The sequence below is a fragment of the Phalaenopsis equestris genome, unplaced genomic scaffold (genome assembly GCF_001263595.1).
Source record: "Phalaenopsis equestris unplaced genomic scaffold, ASM126359v1 Scaffold000291, whole genome shotgun sequence".
Classification (NCBI taxonomy): Eukaryota; Viridiplantae; Streptophyta; class Magnoliopsida; order Asparagales; family Orchidaceae; genus Phalaenopsis; species Phalaenopsis equestris.
In genome coordinates this window covers 380,414-403,961 of record NW_018164733.1, presented here as the reverse complement: position 1 = coordinate 403,961, position 23,548 = coordinate 380,414, and the positions used below count along the sequence as shown (strand labels likewise).

At 35.7% G+C, this 23,548-nt stretch overlaps 1 protein-coding gene across 2 annotated transcripts in view; it reads right to left on the bottom strand.

Annotated features, from left to right (window-relative positions):
* LOC110025162 overlaps window positions 1–23,548 on the bottom strand; it is a 42,140-nt gene that overhangs the window by 8,040 nt on the left and 10,552 nt on the right. For both annotated transcript variants that reach the window (XM_020725469.1, XM_020725470.1), the window contains one exon: window positions 12,719–13,423. In XM_020725469.1, the coding sequence (XP_020581128.1) occupies window positions 12,719–13,423 (705 nt within the window). The remainder of the gene's footprint in view (window positions 1–12,718; window positions 13,424–23,548) is intronic.

The following is a 23,548-nucleotide window of genomic DNA, read 5'->3' as shown; positions in this document are numbered from 1 at the left end:
GTCGAAAACATACTTTGTCTACCTCTTTAAAAGTGACCACCCTTTCACTCTTGTTTGCTTGTCACCGATATACTTCATTTTATCTAATGATATTCTCACGAACCACTTTATGTAGCTTTTGGATTTCTTGTAGTCGAACCTCAATGTGCAAGAGCACCGCCTTAACGGGAAAATCCAATGTAAGATTAAGTGGAGATTTTGGATTTCTCCCATAAACCACCTCAAAAATAGATGTATTTGGAAGTTTGAATGCGGGGCCAATTATAGGCAAACTCCACTTGTGATAGAAGAAGATCTCATTATGCAAGATTCTTCTCCACATAGCAACGAAGTAGGTTTCCAAAACTTCTAATAAAACTTTACCCATTTGTTTGTGCACGGGAAGTGGAACTTATTGAAGTTTGGTTCCCATAATGTCTTCCAAAAGTGGCTTAAAAACTCAACATCTTCATCTGATGTGATAGCACATGGAATGCCATGTAAATGAACCACATCTTTGAATTGCAAATTGACAATGTGAGAGGCGTCTAAAAAGATTTTGCAAGGTACAAAGTGTGTCATCTTGGAGAATCTTTCCACCACCACCATAATAGAATCATTGTGTCGTTGAGCGCATGGTAAACCAACCACAAAATTCAAGTTAATATCCGTCCAAGGAAATTCAGGAACGGACAAAGAAATGTATAAACCTGAATTTTGAGTCATTGTCTTGCCTAAATGTCGAATGCGACAACCCTTTCGCATAAAGATCCACATCTTAATGCATAAAGGGCCAATAAAGTTGGCTTGGAAGAGCTAGAGTCTTATCTCTTCCAAAAAGACCGGCTAAGCCCCCGTCGTCATGGCCTTCCACCAATATGACTTCTCGAATGGAACACTTAGAAATGCATAAACAATTTCCATTGAAGTGGAAATCATCTTTGATGTGGAAGGTTTTATAATTCTCAACTAGACATTGCTGCTCATAAATCAGGATCCTCGACATACATTCTTGTTAGTTTGAAACCCGCAACTCTAAGTTCCAATACTGACATAATAGCTTGTCAGTGGCATAGAGTATCGACTACATGATTAGAGAGTCTTAATTTGTGCTTGAGACTAAACTGAAAGGATAAAATATATTCACTCAATGTGGCATGTCATCATTTCAATGTATTTTGATTTTGAAGATGTTGAAGGGTATCATGATCTGTAAAGAGAACAAACTCGTCAACTAAAAGAAAAAGACTCCAATGGGGTGGGTCCTTGCAAAATAATAGAGTTCCTTATCATATGTTGAATATTTCCTTTTGGAGTTGTTAAGCTTTTTGCTAACAAAGAATATGGAACATCCTTGATGACTAAGAGCGGCTCCAATACCGGTGTCAGATGCATCACATTCCATCTCGATAAAAGATCAAAATCCAGAAACTTTAAAACTGAAGCGTACATAGAGGCCGTTTCAAGCAATCAAAACTGAGTTGTGCTTACTCGGACTAACAAAAATGACTAATTTCAACAATTTTTGTTAGTGGGGCATCGATCATACTAAATTTCTTGACCAATCGACGATATAAAGAGGCCAGCTCGTGGAATTGTCGGATTTTCGTGACTGAGCTAGATGTTGACAAGTCCCTTACAGCTAAAACTTTGTTGGAATCCACCTCAATTCCTACCGCCGAGATCACAAATACCAAGAAATTGATGAGGCCAACTAGGAATTCTCACTTTTCCTTATTGGCAAAAAAGTTGATGACCTTAGGACCACAAAAACACTTCCTAAATGTTGCAAATGTTCAAATTTATTAGAGCTATGATTCATGAGACGCAGAAATGTACTCGGAGGGTAACCCCGAGCAAGCGAGCAGGGGTTGTAATGAAATAGTAGGTCCTTGATATCCTGGGCGGTAGCAAGGATGATGGGAGATGGACAGCAAGTATAACAGTGAATAGAGGTGGTTCTGGACGGCATCAGCCCCACGAGAAGGCTGAACATCAGGGAAAATAGCCACGGGAGTGGGGAAAGCGGCGGGGAAGACTGGAAAGGAAGATACCAACAAGAGATGAGTGGGAAGAGCATTCGGAAGGGCTGGAGGTGAGGGAAAAGGGTGGCTGGAAGGCAAAAACTGCAGGTGAACAACAAATAGACGCTGTTCTAGGTGGCGACAGCGAGGGGAGAAGATGGCAGCAATGACTGGGGATGTGTGGAACTATAGGAAAGCAAGAAGACAGCTGTCCGAGACGGCAGCTACGAGGGCAGGCAGAAGAAATAGGAAAATTCAGTGAAAAAATACGACTGTCGTTCTAGGGCGGCTACACCAATGGATGGCAGCCAAGAGCAACGTGTGGAGAATGCTGAAGAGGATAGGGAAGATAATCACCACCCAGAAACCAAGATACAACCAAAGCACAAGCTAGACCTAGGATACAACCCTCGAAGGAAAAAAGAGATGTCGTCAACATTCCAAAAAAAAAAGATACCAAAACTGCAACTAACCCTAAAACAACACATATCTAGGAAATAGCTAGAAAGGAATGAAAGGAAGAGAGGAAACAAACTAAAATTGGAAATAGATCGAAAACAAGGCTTCTCGGTTAGGTTATGGATTGTTCGAGTGAGTCAGGCGCTCTCACGATCACAGAATTGTGATATCCCGTATCTGCATTGTAAGCGGGAGACACCCTGCATTAGGAGGTCAAGAATCGGGCCCAACTGAGAGTAGGCAGTAGGGCTGGTGGCTGCAAATGGGGTTGAAAAGGGGCAGTTGGGATGGAAGGGGAAAGTAGCTATGGGAGGAAGGGTTGCAGGGGAGCAGGGAACGGTAGATAAACACCACCTCTGGACAAGTTACATTCGGAGCACTATCTGGCCTTTGGATACAACCCTAGGAAAGAGAATCAGAGATGCTAAAAACTGTTATGACAAACAAAATATCATAAAATCTAACCTTGGAACAGAAAAATAAAATACAAATACTATTAGGATACAGAATAGCGAGATCCCGTATCTGCATTGTAAGCGGGAGACACCCCGCATAAGGAGGTCAAGAATCGGGCCCGACTGAGAGTAGGAAGTAGTGTTGGTGGCTGCAAATGAGGTTGAAAAGGGGCAGTTGGGATGGAAGGGGAAAGTAGCTGTGGGAGCAAGGATTGCAGGAGAGCAGGGAACGGTAGATAAACACCACCTCAGGACAAGTTACATTCGGAGCACTTTCTGACCTTTGGATACAACCCTAGGAAAGAGAATCAGAGATGCTAATGATTGTTATGACAAAAAAACTGATCAAAAAATCTAATCCTGGAACAGAAAAACAACATATAAATACTATTAGGTAACTAAGAAATGGGTCACTCCTTATGGGCGACAACTTCAGCACCTAGGAGGGCAAATCCCCCCCCCCTCCTCATTTGAATCAGTTCATTTGAATCAGTTCAAGGCTTACCACAGGTTCCAACCCCCGATACAGGGATTCACATTTGCGTCAATTAGTCCTCAAAATATTAAATTATATAAAAAAAATAAACACACTAAATTTCTACAACAGTCAAAATCCACGCTTAGAAAAAAAAACTAGCACATATAACGCTCAATAAAATTTCAATCACATATATACACCAAACACTAAACAAATTAAATAAAAAAATAAAGATAAAAAAGGCCTTGCAGAACATATTAGACCACACATAGACTCACTCTGAGAAGTAATTGCCAAGCCTTACAAAACAAACAAAAATATCCACATTCAACAACACACAAGAATAGAAGAAAATTAAATTTTATTTCACTATTCAAAGATTAATCGCTTTCATATATCTTGAGAGAAAACAACCTTCCAATTCTTTGCACATAAATTTTAACAAGTTTCAAAATTTTCAAGCAAGAAAACTCAATTATCTCAAGAAACACACCCACACACAACACACACACACTTACACGTGCGCACACACAAACATACACGCACACAAAAACATACATACATGCATGCATACATGCATACATACATATCATATTAATTAATTACATGTTAATGTCATGTCATATGAAATTTCAACTTTCAAATTTTGCTCGCTTTGTCACAACACAACTTAATTTTCCTTCTAAATAAACACATGCCCATTGAGGAAGAAAAAAAAATTATTTTATTACCTTCGGCCTCGCTCTCTCTTTTGATTTCTCTCTTGGTTGGTAGTAAAAGGAAAGAAAGGACAATTTTGCAAAAAACCTCTCTCTCTCTCTCTCTCTCTCTCTCACACACACACACACACACACACACATACACACATTTTTTTTATTTGTTATGCAGGCAGCAGGGAGGAAGTATTGTGAAAATCAAAGACAATAAAGCGAAAAATTGGAACGAGAAAAATTGCACGAAAAAAAAACACCAGAGTGACATACAAATTTACATGGTTCGACAAATTTGCCTACGTCCACGGAGCTGCAGAGGATTTTATTTCTTCGAGGAATTACACCGTCGAGCGCCTTGACGTTTACAAGAAAATCTTTATTTTCTTCTCTCTCTTACTCTCTCTCTCTCTCTCTCTTCCCCTTTTTCTCTTAGCTCTCAAGAGAATTTGGCTTGGTCTTGCTTGGCTTGGCTTCTCCTTTAAGCAAAAAGAAACTATTTATAGAAACCATGGGAGCGGTAGGTGAGAGGTAAGTGAGCGGTAGGTGGGATGTGGTACATGAGCGATAGATGGGAAAGTAGGTGAGCGATAGATGAGATTCTTAATTAGGAAGCTAATTAAATTTCGGTGAACCGGGTCTACACATTACCCAAAAGTTCTCCCACTTGTAGATTGGGACACTGACTGCATCACCTACTAGCTGCATCATCTACTAGCTGTACCGACTTTTTCCTCAAACAAGATATCATCTACCTATGCAACTCAAATCCATGTCTTCATGCCAGAAGTCCAGCTAAAGTTGAGCACAACTTCAGCTTCTCACGAGTAACACCCTCAGTTGACATATCACCGTCAACGTAACATTGTACCACCAAGCTCTTTCCTGGGTTACTCTTATATCTGCTTATAACTCCCACTGCATGAGCAATATCCTTCCCCTGCTGAAAGCCCTTTTCAACAAGTCTAGTCTTGAGCCTCTTACTGTCACCAAGCGCAGTCTTCACCTGATACACCCACTTATTGTGCAATATCTTCTTTCTTTGTAAATGTTCTGTCAGCTCCCAAGTTTGATTCCCTGGTAGGGAATTCATCTCCTCCTTTTTGGTCAGCTCCCACTTGCTCAAATTCTCATCTTGCAAGATTTCTTCATAACCATGTGGTTCTCCACCATTGGTCTGTACAAGCCTGAGTAAATCTGTAGTCATATATAGTGTATCAGCTTTCTTATCCCGAGGCAGTACTAATGTTACTTTGGTAACATTCTAGGTGTTATCTGAGAACACTACCAAATGACAAATGACCACCATTATTGAGTTGCCACCATTATTGAGTTGCTCAAAAGAGATGAGATTTTTCTTCAACTCAGGAACGTGTCTAACCATTTGCAAAGTCTATTTGTTTTTATTAAGGAGTGCAATATCAACGTCTTCAATCTCCACCACGTTCAGAGTTTTTCTATCAGCCAGATATGCCTTTTCAAAGTTACCTGCAATATAATTTCGCATTAACTTCTGACGGGAAGATGTATGGAAGGAAGCCTCTGAATCCAGTATCCAGTCATCGACAGAACTGTGAACTGTCAGAAATAGTACATCATGCATTTCTTCAGTTCCAACATTAGCATCATCATTCTACTTCTTCTTAGGATTCTTGCAGTTCTTTTTTATGTGGTCGGCCTTGCCACAATTCCAGCAGATTGTCTGCTAACCAGACTTTGATTTTGATCTTCCTCTGTTTGAGTTCTTGTCATGTGATCTCCCTCTGGAATCAACATTCAACGCCGAACTTGAACACGAGACCTGACCAGAATCCTTCCTGCGCATCTCCTCAGCCAAAATGAAATCACGAAAATCATTATGTTTCAACTTAGATTTACCTGCAGAATTACTAACTGTCATCCTCATTGCTTCTCAGCTCTTTGACAAATAAGCCAACAATATTAACGCACGTATCTCATCATCAAATCAATTTCAATAGACAACTGATTTGTGATAGTGTTGAAATCATTTAGGTGTTGAGCAACAGACACACCTTCCGGCATCTTCAAGTTAAATAACTTTTTCATCAGATGCACCTTCTTACTTGTCGATGACTTTTCATACATACCAGATAAAGCCGCCATGAGATCTGTAGTAGTCCTTTCCTTGATGACGTTGTGGGCAACCGATCTCGACAGGATTAATCGTATATCCCCCAGAACCTGTCGATCCAACAAATTTCATTCTACTTCGTCCATCTTTTCTGGTCGCTTTCCCAGTAACGGAAGATGAAGTTTCTTCCCATAGAGGTAGTCCTCTATCTGCATCCTCCAGTAAGCAAAATATGTGTCATTGAACTTCTCGATCTCCGATGTCATCACTTTGTCTCCGCTCATTGTTCTTCCTTAGATTCGTACCCAAACTCTGATACCAGTTGTGAAAAACGACGACAATAAAGTGAAAAATTGGAACGATAAAAATTGCACGCAGAAAAAAAAACTAAAGCGACACAGATTTACGTGGTTCGACAAATTTGCCTACGTCCACGGAGCTGCAGAGGATTTTTTTTTGAGGAATTACACCATCGAGCGCCTCGACGTTTACAAGAAAATCTCTATTTTCTTCTTTCCCTTCCTCTCTCTTTCTCTCTCTCTCTTAACTCTCAAGAGGACTTGACTTGGTCTTGCTTGATATGACTTCTCCTTTAAGCCAAAAGAGTCTATTTATAAAAACCATCAGAGCGGTAGGTGGGAGGTAGGTGAGCGGTAGGTGAGAAAGTAGGTGAGCGGTAGGTGAGATTCTTAATCAGGAAGCTAATTAAATTTCGGTAGATCGGGTCTCCACATTACCCAACAGGAAAACTTTTCCTCTCATTTTGCTCTCACAAAAGACTATCTTCCCCTTTTCTTCTCTCTCATTTTAAGAGATGTCCCTCTCCAATCTCTCCTTTCCTTGCCGCCTCCACGCAGTAAATTCATAGCAACAAAAATCCCCTTCCTCCTTTCAGAACGACACCCGAGCACGCACCAGATGTGACTCCGCTTGATTTGCAAAGTAGAAGCTTTTGTCCGTCCAATACCCATTCACCCAACCTACACTGAGCACCCACTCCAAGTTCTTCCTGCACATATGTTTGCATATCCCTTCATTTGCCCAAGCTCCAACAACTACAACCATCCCCACTGACATGTCAGAAATAGTACATCATGCATTTCTTCAGTTCCAACATTAGCATCATCATTCTACTTCTTCTTAGGATTCTTGCAGTTCTTTTTTATGTGGTCGGCCTTGCCACAATTCCAGCAGATTGTCTGCTAACCAGACTTTGATTTTGATCTTCCTCTGTTTGAGTTCTTGTCATGTGATCTCCCTCTGGAATCAACATTCAACGCCGAACTTGAACACGAGACCTGACCAGAATCCTTCCTGCGCATCTCCTCAGCCAAAATGAAATCACGAAAATCATTATGTTTCAACTTAGATTTACCTGCAGAATTACTAACTGTCATCCTCATTGCTTCTCAGCTCTTTGACAAATAAGCCAACAATATTAACGCACGTATCTCATCATCAAATCAATTTCAATAGACAACTGATTTGTGATAGTGTTGAAATCATTTAGGTGTTGAGCAACAGACACACCTTCCGGCATCTTCAAGTTAAATAACTTTTTCATCAGATGCACCTTCTTACTTGTCGATGACTTTTCATACATACCAGATAAAGCCGCCATGAGATCTGTAGTAGTCCTTTCCTTGATGACGTTGTGGGCAACCGATCTCGACAGGATTAATCGTATATCCCCCAGAACCTGTCGATCCAACAAATTTCATTCTACTTCGTCCATCTTTTCTGGTCGCTTTCCCAGTAACGGAAGATGAAGTTTCTTCCCATAGAGGTAGTCCTCTATCTGCATCCTCCAGTAAGCAAAATATGTGTCATTGAACTTCTCGATCTCCGATGTCATCACTTTGTCTCCGCTAATTGTTCTTCCTTAGATTCGTACCCAAACTCTGATACCAGTTGTGAAAAACGACGACAATAAAGTGAAAAATTGGAACGATAAAAATTGCACGCAGAAAAAAAAACTAAAGCGACACAGATTTACGTGGTTCGACAAATTTGCCTACGTCCACGGAGCTGCAGAGGATTTTTTTTTGAGGAATTACACCATCGAGCGCCTCGACGTTTACAAGAAAATCTCTATTTTCTTCTTTCCCTTCCTCTCTCTTTCTCTCTCTCTCTTAACTCTCAAGAGGACTTGACTTGGTCTTGCTTGATATGACTTCTCCTTTAAGCCAAAAGAGTCTATTTATAAAAACCATCAGAGCGGTAGGTGGGAGGTAGGTGAGCGGTAGGTGAGAAAGTAGGTGAGCGGTAGGTGAGATTCTTAATCAGGAAGCTAATTAAATTTCGGTAGATCGGGTCTCCACATTACCCAACAGGAAAACTTTTCCTCTCATTTTGCTCTCACAAAAGACTATCTTCCCCTTTTCTTCTCTCTCATTTTAAGAGATGTCCCTCTCCAATCTCTCCTTTCCTTGCCGCCTCCACGCAGTAAATTCATAGCAACAAAAATCCCCTTCCTCCTTTCAGAACGACACCCGAGCACGCACCAGATGTGACTCCGCTTGATTTGCAAAGTAGAAGCTTTTGTCCGTCCAATACCCATTCACCCAACCTACACTGAGCACCCACTCCAAGTTCTTCCTGCACATATGTTTGCATATCCCTTCATTTGCCCAAGCTCCAACAACTACAACCATCCCCACTGACATGTCACTGAGCTGAAAGCCAAAGTGCTTAAGTTTTCTTCTTCAATTATACACACAGAAATTACAAGGCGAAGGCCCGCCCAATTGGTTCTCCAAACTTCAAGCTTTGTCACCACATTGAATCACTTGCACGTTTGTATGCATCTAGTGAATTGTTCTGTGAGCCTATATTAAATAATAACAATACATTTGCTTAGCATACTTAAGATCGTATATAAAATCAACAATCTAACAAAGATATTGATACACGCTTGTAGCATTGGTCATTTGCTTGCCATATGTTCGTTATGCTCGAGATTTAGATTTTCATAACATCTCAAATGATATTATGATTTTGCACTTAAATATACTTGTGTAATGTGAGCAAAACTCTTATTATCATTATATATTATTTATATTTGTTTTACAAGGAATGTTAAGGAAACCAACTTTATAACATTTATTTTTACAATTAACACTAGGGTGGCAAGTGTATAAAATAAAATTTTAGGATCTTACACTTTCTTGTTTTATATCGATCATTATCACACAATCCTATGATCAATATCACCTAGGATCGGCACATATCACTCACTCATAGACTAGGCATATTAGAAAAACAAAATAAGCCCTATTATAGGAGTCCAATAATAGTTGTGATTAAGCACAAGGGCCCATCATGATGGACATTTTACTTGCCAGTTTCTAACATTGTTGATGCCTATACATGTCATGCCCTTGTGAGTTTGCATGTAGTCTATGATCCCCTCAAAAATAGAGAACCTAGATAGACTCAATCCCTCAGTTAGATTAGCTCCATTTAGTCATTTTAGGGTGTCTTACCTTCTGCTTCTTTCTATATCTAACCGACCCTGTCTATTTACACACGTGACTACATGATTAGGCATTGCTAACCTATACAAAATGTAAGTTCATACTTCTATCTTCTTTATCATCTTGAGAAGATAGATTAGGCGTTTTTGGTCTAATGCTATCAAGTTTTAAGTCTCAATATTTAACATCTTTTCCACGATACAACACGTGCGTCGGTCGTCTTTCTAAGCCCACATATGTGCTTCCATATTTGCACAATTTACCCCTTGATTCCTCTCGTTTGCAGCCTGCTTAACTTTGTGGATCTCAATTCACAATTATTTGGCAATTTATTGCACTGACTGCAAAATCAAATGAGCTATCCCACCACTTTGTCCTATAGGACTATGCAGTGTACCCCCCAAAGCCTCACCTAAACCAGAAACACTGCTCACCGGGCTCCATGTCTCTCAACCACCCACATATGTGCTTCCATATTTGCACAATTTACCCCTTGATTCCTCTCGTTTGCAACCTGCTTAACTTTGTGGATCTCAATTCACAATTATTTGGCAATTTATTGCACTGCTTGCAAAATCAAATGAGCTATCACACCACTTTGTCCTATAGGATTATGCAGTGTACCCCCCAAAGTCTCACCTAAACTTGAAACACTGTTCACCGGGCTCCATGTCTCTCAACCACCCACTTGAACTTGCTTTTCTCCACATGTTCCAAACCACATCAATCCTATCGCACATCAATAGTCAAAATTTTCTCTTTCCTGTCAACATAGCTAATCCATCTTGCCATTGACCTTCGAGATTCATCTTGTTGATGGGCAACAGAAGGACAACATAATTGATGTTTATTTTCTATCATCCAATAAAACCATTGACCCCAAAATCATGTTGTCGCCACAATGATGCACTAATCAACAATAACTCTTAAATAGGAATCTTCATTATTTTTTGAAGTTTTAGTGGCATCGTCTACATCAGCATATTATGAAGATTGGTGTTAACTTTTTGATGATGATTACTTAAGATGACCATCGTCTAGAAATCCTTGGACACATTTAATAAAGCATTTTATTGGTTATGACATGCATAAAACCAACTCAAGTACACACTTTCAAAAAGTACCATATGCCACATATTTATCATCGCTCCTTATGACGTTTATGATGATATATCTCTAACTTGGATAAACTTTATGATGATGGTCCTTATGAAGATGCTTATGATGACAGCATTTTAAAATGATGAACAAAATAATTAAAAGTTTATCAACATTTTGGGTTTACTGCCACGTCTGAGATTGACCCTAACATATAATTGGAAATTAAGGCATCCTAATTGAGTGTCTCAACAAAAAACACATTCAACAAGAGGGTGGGTGTTTTCTTGAAGATTTAATTGAGATTACTAATCAAGTTTCATTTTCCACTTTATCATAAGGCATACTATTTTTAATTATTATAATTTGCTTCAAATGCATTACACTACCACAATCATCATTGAATCTAGTATTAATCCACATTTTAAAATTTAACAATCTTACAAAGTTTGGAGCCATTAGAACCTAAGCCTCCAGATTTTTGAATTCTAAAACTTCTTTCACCTGTAGTTCAATGTACTATATAGAGGTTCCTTCTATCAACTGATCCAGTGATGTCATTTCCTCCACATTGATTGCCTCCTACAAAATTTATATTAAAAATCTAGGGGCATATTTGCTGGATCATTTAATTGATGTAGTAAAGACAACCGGTTTAACACGAATTAAAAAAAAATAAAATAAAAACTTACCAAAAATGAGTAGTAACATGCTACAAAGAAATAAAATTGGACTAATTTTCAGGCCCTCTTAGGCTCAACTTTGTTTTTGGCCTAAGACTGCAGAGGAAATTAAATGGAGTACTCCATATACAAAGTATGGAAAGGTGTCGATAACTTCTCCCCCCGGACCTACTCCCCACCCTACAGTAGCTAAGTGTGGAAGTAAAATCATTTAATTGTCTAGTAAATACTAAGTAAATACTAAAAACTTCCCCTTTTTATGAGTTATTTCATTGGAGTCAATTATCCTTCTTGGATAATAATAAATTTCGATTTTAAAACATTTTAGGATTGAAGAGGATTAAAATTATTTTCAAATTATGTGCATCATCCTTATAACCTTATTTCTATAAGTTATAAATATGAATCCACGCCTTTTTATCAATAATTGACTATTAATGATTATTGATGAATGGAAGTTATTTTGTAACGTCAACTGAATACTCTCTTTAGAACCAAGTCTTTCAAGTATTCTCATCTCCCCATCACAATCTCTTTTGTTTAAGCATGGGCAACTTCTTACATCTTTTTAATCCAGTTTATCCAAATTCAAGTTTAACTTTGTCGTCTTTTTTCCTATCTTCTCTACTTTTTTCACGTCACATCAAAGTGTCCAAGAGCCACTGGACCATCAATACCACACAAGTTTTCTATGATATAGGCATAGTAAATCATTTAATTTTTCCTTATATAGGCCAACACGTATAAGAATGCATCACTATAAATATTTCAAGATGACTTTGACTATGAGTTTTTCCAATAAAAAACAGATTGAATTTTAACCACATTAAAATAGGAAGATAAATATACAAAGAGTATATAAACACATGTAAATCAGTGAGTTAGGTTGATGCAAGCCGCACAATCAAGAATGTTTCAACATTTTGCAGGTAAAAGGTCAGCACACAGTAACAGTTAAAGAGTAAATTCCACTTTGCTAGGCATTAATGTATACTATTGAAATGTAAGAAAAATCAAAATTAAGAGAAGGCACATTTACATACATACTGCCAATGCCTATGTATTTACATATCTAACACCTAAACTCTACTTTCTACAATTTATAACACATAATTCAAATCACATCATGAATACCACTGTTTAAACTTTTAAAAGTTTCATGCATAGGTAAGGTGGCATACATGGAAGTTTAGTAGTTAGATATGTAAATACATAGGAATTAAGTAGTATGAATGTAAATCTTCCTGGAGAGAAAATACCATACCTCATATGCAACATCTACTTGCAAAGACGGGACCACACAATTTTGAAGTAAAATAGGGTTACTGTTAACCTGTTCCTCAAAGATACACTTATGAGATGAGCCTTCACAACTTATGTTAGCTCCTAAAACACGACTGCTACATATGGTAGAAAAACTCTGTTTCTCCACAATTTTCAAATTTTTGTCCGTTAACTTTTCACCTGCATCCTGTTTCGTTTTTGTTCTTCTTGAAAAAGTAATAAGTTGGCCACAGGAATGTTCCTTTAAAGCTCCATCATTAAGCAACACGTTATCATTGTTATCACCAACTTCTGGACATCCAGAACTGTATCCTTCTCCCTCACTAGTTAAATTCACATTCAAATTTATCGGGTTACCCATTTCATCATGAACTGCCAATGGAGTTGTTGAGCTCTCTTCAGCACATGTCCTGTAGCCAAGTCCAGTTTTTCTGCCCAAACGATCCATCAGAACAATATCTCCTATTCTACTCTGAGATCCGCATACGATGGGAGAGTTTGTCTGCACCGAGCTATTCTCAACCTTTATACTGCTCAGTACCCTGCTGGAGTGAAGTACCATAGGCACCGTATCACTTTGCTCGGTTATTTGACTTTGTGTCATTCCTTTGGTTGCTGGAACTTGTTGCTGCAAAGAGTTGGTGAATCCATATCTGCTATTGCAAGCAGAGCATTGACATTTTTCCTGTGAAAGAAGCATCGAAACAAAAAGGTGTGCAGAAATCAGTTCATCAGTTAGGACTTTAGAAGAAGTTTGCATGTTGTTAAGTAAAAGCTTAATACAATTTTGTTTTTATTGGAATCATGATGCTTTCAAGGCTCAGGAACCTTGATTAAAGGTGTCAAAAGTGTTAAAAAAGAAATAAAATAATATCCAGCTTAAATGGAGGAATTTAAGGCTGCTCTCTTCTAAATATTAAGTTCCTGAGAAATCATAATTAATGTGAAAATGCAAATTATGATTATTTGACTTTTGGAAAAAAAAAGGTACAAATGTAAAATCACATGTAAAACCTTTTCAGAAGGTCGAATGCATTGAAGATGATACATAGAAGAGCAGTTGTCACAGCCTGAAGGTCCTTACTGACATCAGAATCACCACAACTAAGGGCCTGTTTGGGGCGCCCCAAACAGACCCTAAAGCAATAAGCAGCGAAGATGGTATATAATGGAAAACACCATTTAAAAAGAATATCTATTGTTTTAAGGTCATGGACACTAAGAAAAAGGAAATACATTCATGTCCAACCAAGTTAAATTTGCACTTCCTACTAAATCTAGAAAACTTTAAAACTCAATCTACATAATATTCATCGTGAAAAAAACATTCATATAAATAGTATACTGAATGAGAGGAAAAAGGAAAATTTGAGAAAATTATTACAATCATTTGAGAAAAGCAGCTATCAAAAAGTGGCCAGAGGAATTTTTACTCATCATTCATCATCACATAACATAATAATCGTATGAAGCCAAGTTTATGAAATATATTCAAACTAAGAAATGCAATGATAGATGTCCAAAATAGTGATCTAAATGCTTAAAAATCATGAAAAACTGAAAAATGACTATGAAAGTCAACCATACTTATTAATGGTTGGAAGCTCCCACTGGACATAATTTCTTTCCCAATCCTCCATTAGATGAGCCTCAACAACACGTGAAGCAGTGGGGCTTGTTGGTGATGTTGGATATAATATAGCACACACTACTTGTAAATAGGTTTAAAGCCTTTGGGGAAAAAAAAGGAGAGAAACTATCATGCAAAGAGCTGCCTTGGAGGGGGGAGAGTTGAATGTCAAACAAAAGAGTTAGTATGGGGATCAAGCAAGCGTAATAGACTAACTCGTATTAAGAAGGTTTCACCTCATACTCCTAATGGAATGTAAATCGTACTTTAGCATAAAATAAATTGTGTAAATTTTAGAAAAACTAAAGAAAAAATTTAAAAAATAACATTTTTTATAAATTTATTATTTCAAATAAACGCTAAAAAAATGAAATATTTTAAATAGACAAAACCTCCATGTCAGCCAGTGATTTAGCCACGCCGGCGACAAAATTGCTCGCTAACTTGGCGATTTTCCTTCGCCATGTCAGCAGACAAAATCGCTTGCTGACGTTACGATTTTACTATGAAAAAAAAACCTTTTGAGAAAAGTTTTATGTTACTTATAATATATTAAAAACTTTAAATATTAAGTATATTTAACTTAGTTCGTAGAACGTAAAAAAAAAATGCAAAAAAAAAATCATGATGAGGATTAAACTCATGACCTTGTTGACCTCATTTTTTTGAGATCTTTCCTTCCTCTTCATAGAGCCTAGGATCTAGCCTTAGGATATCCCGTATTGACTCTCCTAGAAGACTAGTGTTGAGAACCACCCCTCTTAGAAATTCAAGCCACTTCTTGATTCTCTTGTGGTGTCTTGCATGAGTGATCTCAAACCATCATCAATTGATCGAATGGTTGTATTCATGGATCATCATCATTTGATCGAGTGGTTAAGGACCACCATGTGGAAACTCAGAGAGAGAGTACTCAATAGGATCTCAAGCCCTAAAGAAACTCTTTTATGACTTTATCAACACATTCACACACACAAAATCCACTAGGTTACGCAAAATCAAACTAAAATTGAACTTAAAATGTGAACTTGCACAGACGACCTCAGATGACGAAACGGATTGCGTCGATGCATCCGGGACGTTGATTTTAGCAAGGAATGACACTCATATTGCTATAATTCTGCACACAAGCAAATCACACGCAAATCGATGAATTCGTCCAAACAGCCCCAGATGACGAAATAGACTGTGCCACCTCGTCCGAAGCATCAAAATTATCTAAAAAAGACGTACAGTTTGCCATGACTTCATGCACAAGTAAAAAAATGCACGAATCAAGAATTTTAAATATTAAACATTATAAAAAAATAATAATAATAATAATAAAAGAAAGATCCTACTTAAACCCTAACTCACGCACACCGCCTCCGCATTCAGTCGACTCCCTCTTCAGCCCGAGCGAAGCCCAAGCTTTCGCGCTCCTCTTTTTCGCAAGTCGCTTGACCGAACGGCTCGCTAACCGCGAGCATTCCACCAGGCCGACCCTTCCTCTCCTCTAGACCGCCTGTTCTTTCTCCGTAAATGTGATTCTTCTTCCCTCGTCACCTTATTCGACCACCTTGAGGCTGGTAGGTGGTGTATTTTCTCTCCCTCTTTGCCTATAAAAACCTCATTTGGGGAGTCTTTTCAGGTTGGCCGAAATTTTAAGGAGAGGGGAAGTGATGCCAAAATTTTTTCTTAGGTTGTTCTTGAGTTTGCTTTGAATCTGCATCAAAATGTAACCCTCTTCCACCTTTCTTCAAGAATTTGGAGGTAAGAATCTCATTATTTCACATTCTTCTTTGATTTAGTTATAGAGAATATCATGCAGTAAGAAGTGTCTTCCTTGTTCTTCAAGAATTTGAGGTTCTTTCTTTTACTTTCTATTCTTATGAACAAATGAAATGCACATAATGATTATTGGCTCATACATTCATGTGTTTTGCAATCATATATGATTACTTTAAAATGTCTACAGCTTGGTAAACAAATTTTAGAACTTATTTAGAGATATTTGTTACTTCACACATGCATGAAAATTTGAGACAATTGTATTTAGCTATTCTCTGTTTTATATTTGAAATAGTTTGAAAAACAAAAACAGCAAACTTTCCTTCAGATTTTGAAGAGCTACAAGATTTCTTTTGCTTTATATAGCAAACTGTTTCTTCTTAACGTTGCTCTGTTTTGAAGAAATGTGACTAATTTCATTTTGTTCTTTAAAAAATGTCGTCTCAAATTCTCTTTGTTCTTACAATTTGGATTTAGAAAATTATGACTAGTTTTCTATTGGATCAAGAGAAGATTTGCGGCATGCTTATTCTTTGTTTTATAATTAAAATCTTTTGAAAGATTGCTTCTCTCAGCTTCATGATATAAGACATTCAAAATTGTTGGAATCGCATATGGAACGACAAAGTGGCTTATAAGTTGGAAATGAGGATTTGTCACTCTTTTGGTGATGCTTAATACTAGTAGCTTAGGTGTCATCTTCGTAAAATCTGAAAATGTTAGTTGACTCATTTGTAAAATCTGAAAATATTGGGTAGTTCATTTGCAAAATTCGGAAAGTTATGATGCTTCACTTTTACAAAAATCTGAAAGTTTTCATGTTAAATTTACAAAATTTGGAAAGCTTCGATGTTTTACTTTTACAAAAATCTGAGTTTTTACGTTACGTTTATAAAATTTAGAGAGCTTCGATACTTTACTTTTGCAAAAACTGAAAACTTTAAGTGTTTTATTTGAAAAACTTTAAAAGTTTACAAATACTTTGGTGCTTTACATTTGAAAAATTTGAGACTTTTCAAACTCTATTTAGAAAGTTTGGGAGAGTGGCAATGCTTTACTTTTACAAAACTTGAAAGATTTAAGTATTTTATTTGGAAAATTTTTAAGTCTTTTCGAGTCATTTTGATTTTTAAAGATTTGAAAGTCTTTGGAGCTTCTTTCTTTTGAAAATTTTAATTGTTTCATTTAAGTCTTCTTTTAAATACTAAATTAAATGTCCCAAAATGTTACTTTTACGTCATTTTAAAAATTATATTCTTATTGTCTTGAAAACTTCATATGCTCTTTTCGAGTCCAATTTGCTTGATGTTTTGAGAGTTGATTTGATTATTTGTTTTTGAAAAAATTTAAATGTTTTTAGACCGACTCACTTGCAGTTTCGCTCCTGGCTTTGCTGATTTTGTTTAAGTAAGTCGAGCTCCTCCATTTATTTGGTTTTGTTTTCATTTTTCTTGTCAATGGTTAAGTTAAAAATGAGAATTTCTGATTTAATTATTTTTAGGATTGATTCACGCCTTTAAAAGAATGGTAATTAGAAGGGAGAGAACTAAAAAAAACAATGATAATTAGTCTATTGAGATAATTGAAACCGAAGGGAAAATAGGGTAACAAATCATTCACTATTTTTTTACATAAGAAGGATAAAATTATAATTGTGATAATTGTTGAGAATTGGGATAAAGTAACAGCTTAAATGATTCAAGAGTTAGAGACATGAATTGAAAGATTGATAGTTTATCAAATAAGACCCTTAAGCATTGGTTAGACTTAAGCTCAATTGTTATAATTAGGATTGAAGCACATTTCATGAACATTTTTGGCAAAATTATAGGTTTAACAAAATTATAGGTTTACCCCCTAAGTCTTAACAGCATGATAGTGAGCTAAGTTTGATCTAAAGATGTTCGATGATTAGTTGAAAAACACTTGAAAACATAACACTTTAAAACACTTCAAGCTCAAATTAAAGTGTTGACTATAAGCTTCCTAAATTTTAGGAGCACACCCTAGAAGAGTGTTCATTTACCTGATTTTCAAATGGACACTGAAGCTATACACTTGACCCTAATTCATAAGTTACTTAAAGTAATAAACAGAATATGCACCAGGTTGTGGTTCATAATTGATTTAATCAAATTAAATAGTGAAATTCTCGTCATAACTTGACATAAAATGAAACTCAATACTTCGGGATTTAAGCTTGAATCTTACACTCAAATCCTCATGACAATTGGAGGCATTTTCAATGTCACATATAAATCACTTACCATTGGTCTTTTATACGTGACATTGTGTTTTGTTATATTTGTTTATTTTTTTCCAACGATTTGTTTCAAGTCTCTGTGGATCACTTTCAGTTTTCTTCAGGACTTTCCATATGCTACTCTGTCATTTATTCTATTATACAAAAACACATGTTTGTCTTGCTAGCTAAAAACTCTGATCTCATTTACAGGTACAACAATAACAAGAAACTCAGGTACTCAAAGTTTATTGCTCTTTACAATATATTTCTTTTATGCTGTTTTTATCTGTCGCACCTTATACTGTTTTCATTTACTGTATTTTCTTATAGCATAGTTAATTTATGTATACTTTAAATTAATTACAGGACCTTCAAAATAGAAAACGTTAGTCGGTTTACCTATGGTGGATCACTATAAAACATTAAACCTAAAATGAAGTAACTCTTCGTGGGCAGCATGACCGTTAAGTGGCGGACGAAGGATGACGATCTGCAGCAGCAAAACAAGTTCAGATCAGCTAAACCTTTTTGTAGGATAAATAACAGAACTCATAGGACTTCGAGATAGTTTATTTGGCGCAACGTAAATCCTCACCTTGTCGTTTAGGTTTTTGCATAACTCTGTTGTGCAATATAAGTCCTAACTCTTTTAGGATTCTGAGGTTACCGTACGGTACTGTGTAAATCCTCTTATCACCTTAGATTATTTACAAGACCGGATATCGTGCGAATGTAAGTCATAAATTCTAAAAATAAATTGCAGGATTAAACATTGAATAACATCATTTAAAAGACATAAAACCAAACAATATGATAGTTGAGAGGTCATCAGAGTTCTCATCGGATTCGTGATATATCCTACTCTTCATTCTTTTGGATTGCTTAAAATAATTGTTCTTATTTGAACTACTCTCATTTAACTTTTCCGTGCCTAATCTTAGAAACCTAAACTTTGAAATTTTGAAGGTAGAACCACTGATCTTAATAGAGAGTTTTCTTAAGTGACTCTGGTCATTTAAGATGTAATTTACTATAAGAGTTTGTTTCTATAGGGAACTAAAAAGCCAAGATAAAATAAACCTTATTTAATCCTTATATTAAGTAAGGGAACCTGTCGACCATACATAAAAAGTTTCGCAGGTCAAACAGATGTCACCAAACTCTTTGGTTTTGATGGTTGAGCTTACTACAAATGATATGTTTATCCTTCGGGATAGTGTATACTTGTGGTATCGCGCTCAGCCGTCCAAACTATCAAATATGTGAGACATGTTTGTCTCAATTATTTTAAAATAAAAAAAAATACTATTTTTTCAAAATCAAAATTACATTAATATCCATATATACTTAAATTCAAATTTAAATCTATTTTTTCCAAAATCCTGGCCGACAAATTCTTGCGACTGCGCTGGGACCAGTTCCTCTTTCCATCTTGAATCAGGTGGTTTTGTTTTCATAAATTGACATGCAAATTTGAAAGCTCAAACCCACAATTACAATTTAAAAATACACTTGCTAATCCCCAGCGGAATCGCCAGAATTTGTCGGCCGGGATTTTAGAAAAAATGAATTTAAATTTAAATTTAAGTATATATAGATATCAATGTAATTTTGATTTTGAAAAATTAGTATTTTTTTATTTTAAAATAAATGAGATTAAATGAGTCGTATATTTGATAGTTTGGACGGTTGAGCGCGATACCACAAGTATACACTATCCCGAAGAATAAACATATCACTTGTAGTAGGCTCAACCACCCAAAGCAAAGAATTTTGTGACATCTGTTTGGCTTGCGAAACCTTTTATGTATGACTGAGAAGCTCTCGTACCTAATATAAGGATTAGATAAGATTTATTTTATCTAGGTTATTTGTTCTCCATAGAAGCAAGCTCCTAAAGTTAATTACATCTTAAATGATTGTGTTAGTTAAGAAAACTCGATTAGGATCAGTGGTTCTGACTTCAAAATTTTAAAGTTTATGTTTCCAAGATTGGACATTGAAAAGTCAAATGGGAGTGGTTCAAATAGAAATAGTTATTTTAATGAATATAAATGAATGAAGAGTAGGAGATATCACGAATTCGAGGAGAACCCCGGTGACTTCCCAACTATCCTATTGTTTGGCTTTATGTCTTTGAAATGATGTTATTCAATGTTTAATCCTGCAATTTATTTTTAGAATTTAGGACTTACATTCGCACGATATCCGGTCGTGCAAATATCCTAAGTAGAGAGAAGGATATACATTGTACCGTACGGTAACCTCGGAATCCTAAAAGAATTAGGACTTACATAGCACAACATAGTTGTGTAAAAGCGTAAAAGACAATGTGAGAATTAACGTTATGCTAAGCAAACTACCTCGAAGTCCTATAGATTATATTATTTATTCTACAGAAAGAATTAGCTAATGTGAATTTGTTTTGCTACAGCAGATCGCTATCCTTCGTCCGCTACGTCACGTAGTGATCCACCCTACGTAAACCGACTAACATTTTCTGGCTTGAAGGTCTTGTAGTTAATTTAAAGTATACATAAACTAACTATGATATGAGAAAGTACAGTAAATGAAAATAGTATAAGGTGTAGTACATAAAAGCAGTATAAAGGAAAGACATCATAAATAGCAATAAAGGAAATGCAGTAAAGTGTTATAAATGTACTGTAAACTTTGGATACCTGAGTTTCTTGTTATTGTTGTATCTATAAATGGAATTAGTGTCGCTAGTAAAAGTATAGCAGAGAAATTTAGCTAGCAGGACAAACATTTGTTTATGTATAACTGAATAAATGATTGAGTAGCACATGAAAAGCCCTGAGGAAACTGAAAGTAACCCACAGAGACAAAACAAATCGTAGGAAAAAGACAAACAAATAAAACAAAACACAATATCACGTATAAAAGACTAATGATTGGTGGTTTATATGTGATATTCGGAATATCCCCAATTACCATAAGAATTTGAGTGTAAGATTTAAGCTCAAATTTCGGAGCAATGGGTTTCATTTTAGATCAAGTTATGACAATAATTTCAGTCATGAACCACAGTCTGGTGCATATCCTGTCCATTAATTTAACTAACTTATAAATTAAGGTTAAATGTCTAGCTTCAGTGTCCATTTGAAAATTAGGTAGAAAAACTCTCTTCTAGGGTGTGCTCTTAAAATCTGGGAAACATACACTTTAACTTGAGTTTAAAGTGTTTTAAAGTGTTCTGTATTCAATTAAGTGTTTTCGAACTAATCCTCGAACATATTTAAATCAAACTTAGTTCACTATCATGCTCTTAAGACCTAGGGGTAAACCTATAATTTTGCCAAAAAGGTAATGAAATGTGCTTCAATCCTAATTAAAACAATTAGGCTTAAGTTTAACCAGTACTTAGGGTCATAATTGATAGTCTACTGATTTTTCAATTCATGCCCCTAACTCTTGAATCATTTAAGCTCTTACTTTCTCCTAATTCTCAACAATTCTAACGATTACAATTTTATCCTTCTTATATTAAAAAATGGTGAATGATTTGTTATCATATTTCCCCTTCGGTTTCAATCATCTCAACAGATTAATTATCATTATTTTTCTTTTGATTTTCTCCCATCTGATTACCCACTTTTTAAAAGCGTCAATCAATCCTGAAAATAATTAAATAAAAAATTCTCATTTTTAACCATTGGGAAGAAAAAGAAAAACAAAACAAAATAAACGGAGTAGGTCGACCTACTTAAACAAAATCAGCAAAGCTAAGGGCGAAACCGCCAATTAATCGGTCTAAGTGTTTAAATTCTTTCAAAAACAAATAATCAAATCAACTCCCAAAACATCAAGCAAATTGGACTCGAAAAGAGCATTTGGAGTTTTCAATGCAACAAGAATATAACATTTAAATTGACATAAAAGTAACGTTTTGGGACTTCCAATTTAGTATTTAAAAGATGACTCAAATGAAACAATTCAAATTTTCAAAAACAAAGAAGCTACAAAGACTTTCAAATCTTTAAAAATTAAAATGACTCGAAAAGACTTCCAAATTTTCAAATAAAACACTTAAAGCTTTCAGGTTTTGTAAAAGTAAAGCATTATTACTATCCTAAACTTTTCAAAAAATCATTTGTAAACTTTCCAAATTTTCCAAAGAAAACATTTAAAGTTTCCAAGTTTTGCAAAAGTAAATCATCAAAGCTCTCCAAATCTTGCAAATGTAACATGAAAACATTCAGATTTTCGTAAAAGTAAAGCATCGAAGCTCTCCAAATTTTACAAATGTAACATGTAAACTTTCAGATTTTTGTAAAAGTGAAGCATCACAATTTTTTGAATTTTGCAAATAAACCACCCAACATTTTCAAATTTTGCAAATGAGTCATTCAACATTTTCAGATTTTGCAAAGATAACACTCAAACTACAAGTATTAAGCATACTAAAAGAGTTTTAAATCCTCATTTCCAACTTATAAGTCACTTTGTCGTTTCATATATGATTCCAACAATTTTAAACATCTTATATCATGAAACTGAGAGAAACAATCTTTCAAAAGATTTCAATTATAAAACAAAGTATAAGCTGGACGCAAATTTTTCCTGATTCAAAACAGAAGCTAGTTACAATTTTTCAAATCTAAATTGTAAGAACAAAGAAAATTTGATACGACATTTCTCAAAGAACAAAAAAAAATTAGTCACAGCTCTTTAAAATAGAGCAAAGAAAAGAAGAAATTGTTTGCTATATAAAGCAAAAGAAATTTGACAGCTCTTCAAAATCTGAAAAAAGGTTTACTATTTTTTTTTTCAAAACATTCATAATATAAAATAAGGAATAGCTAAATGCAACTGTTCCAAATTTTCATGTATGTGTGAAGTAACAAATATCCACAAATAAGTTCTAAAATTTGTCTACTAAATTGTAAACATTTTCAAGCAATCATATAGGATTGCAAAACGCATGAATGTAAGGGTCAAAAATCATTATGTGCATTTCATTTGTGGATAAAAACAACAAGTAAAAAAAAGAACCTCAAATTTCTTAAGAACAAAGAAGACACTTCTTACTGTGTGATATACTCTATAAGTAAATCGAAGAAGAATGCAAAACAATGAGATTCTTACCTCCAAATGCTTGAAGAAAGGAGAAAGTGAGTTACCTCTTGATGCAGATTCAAAGC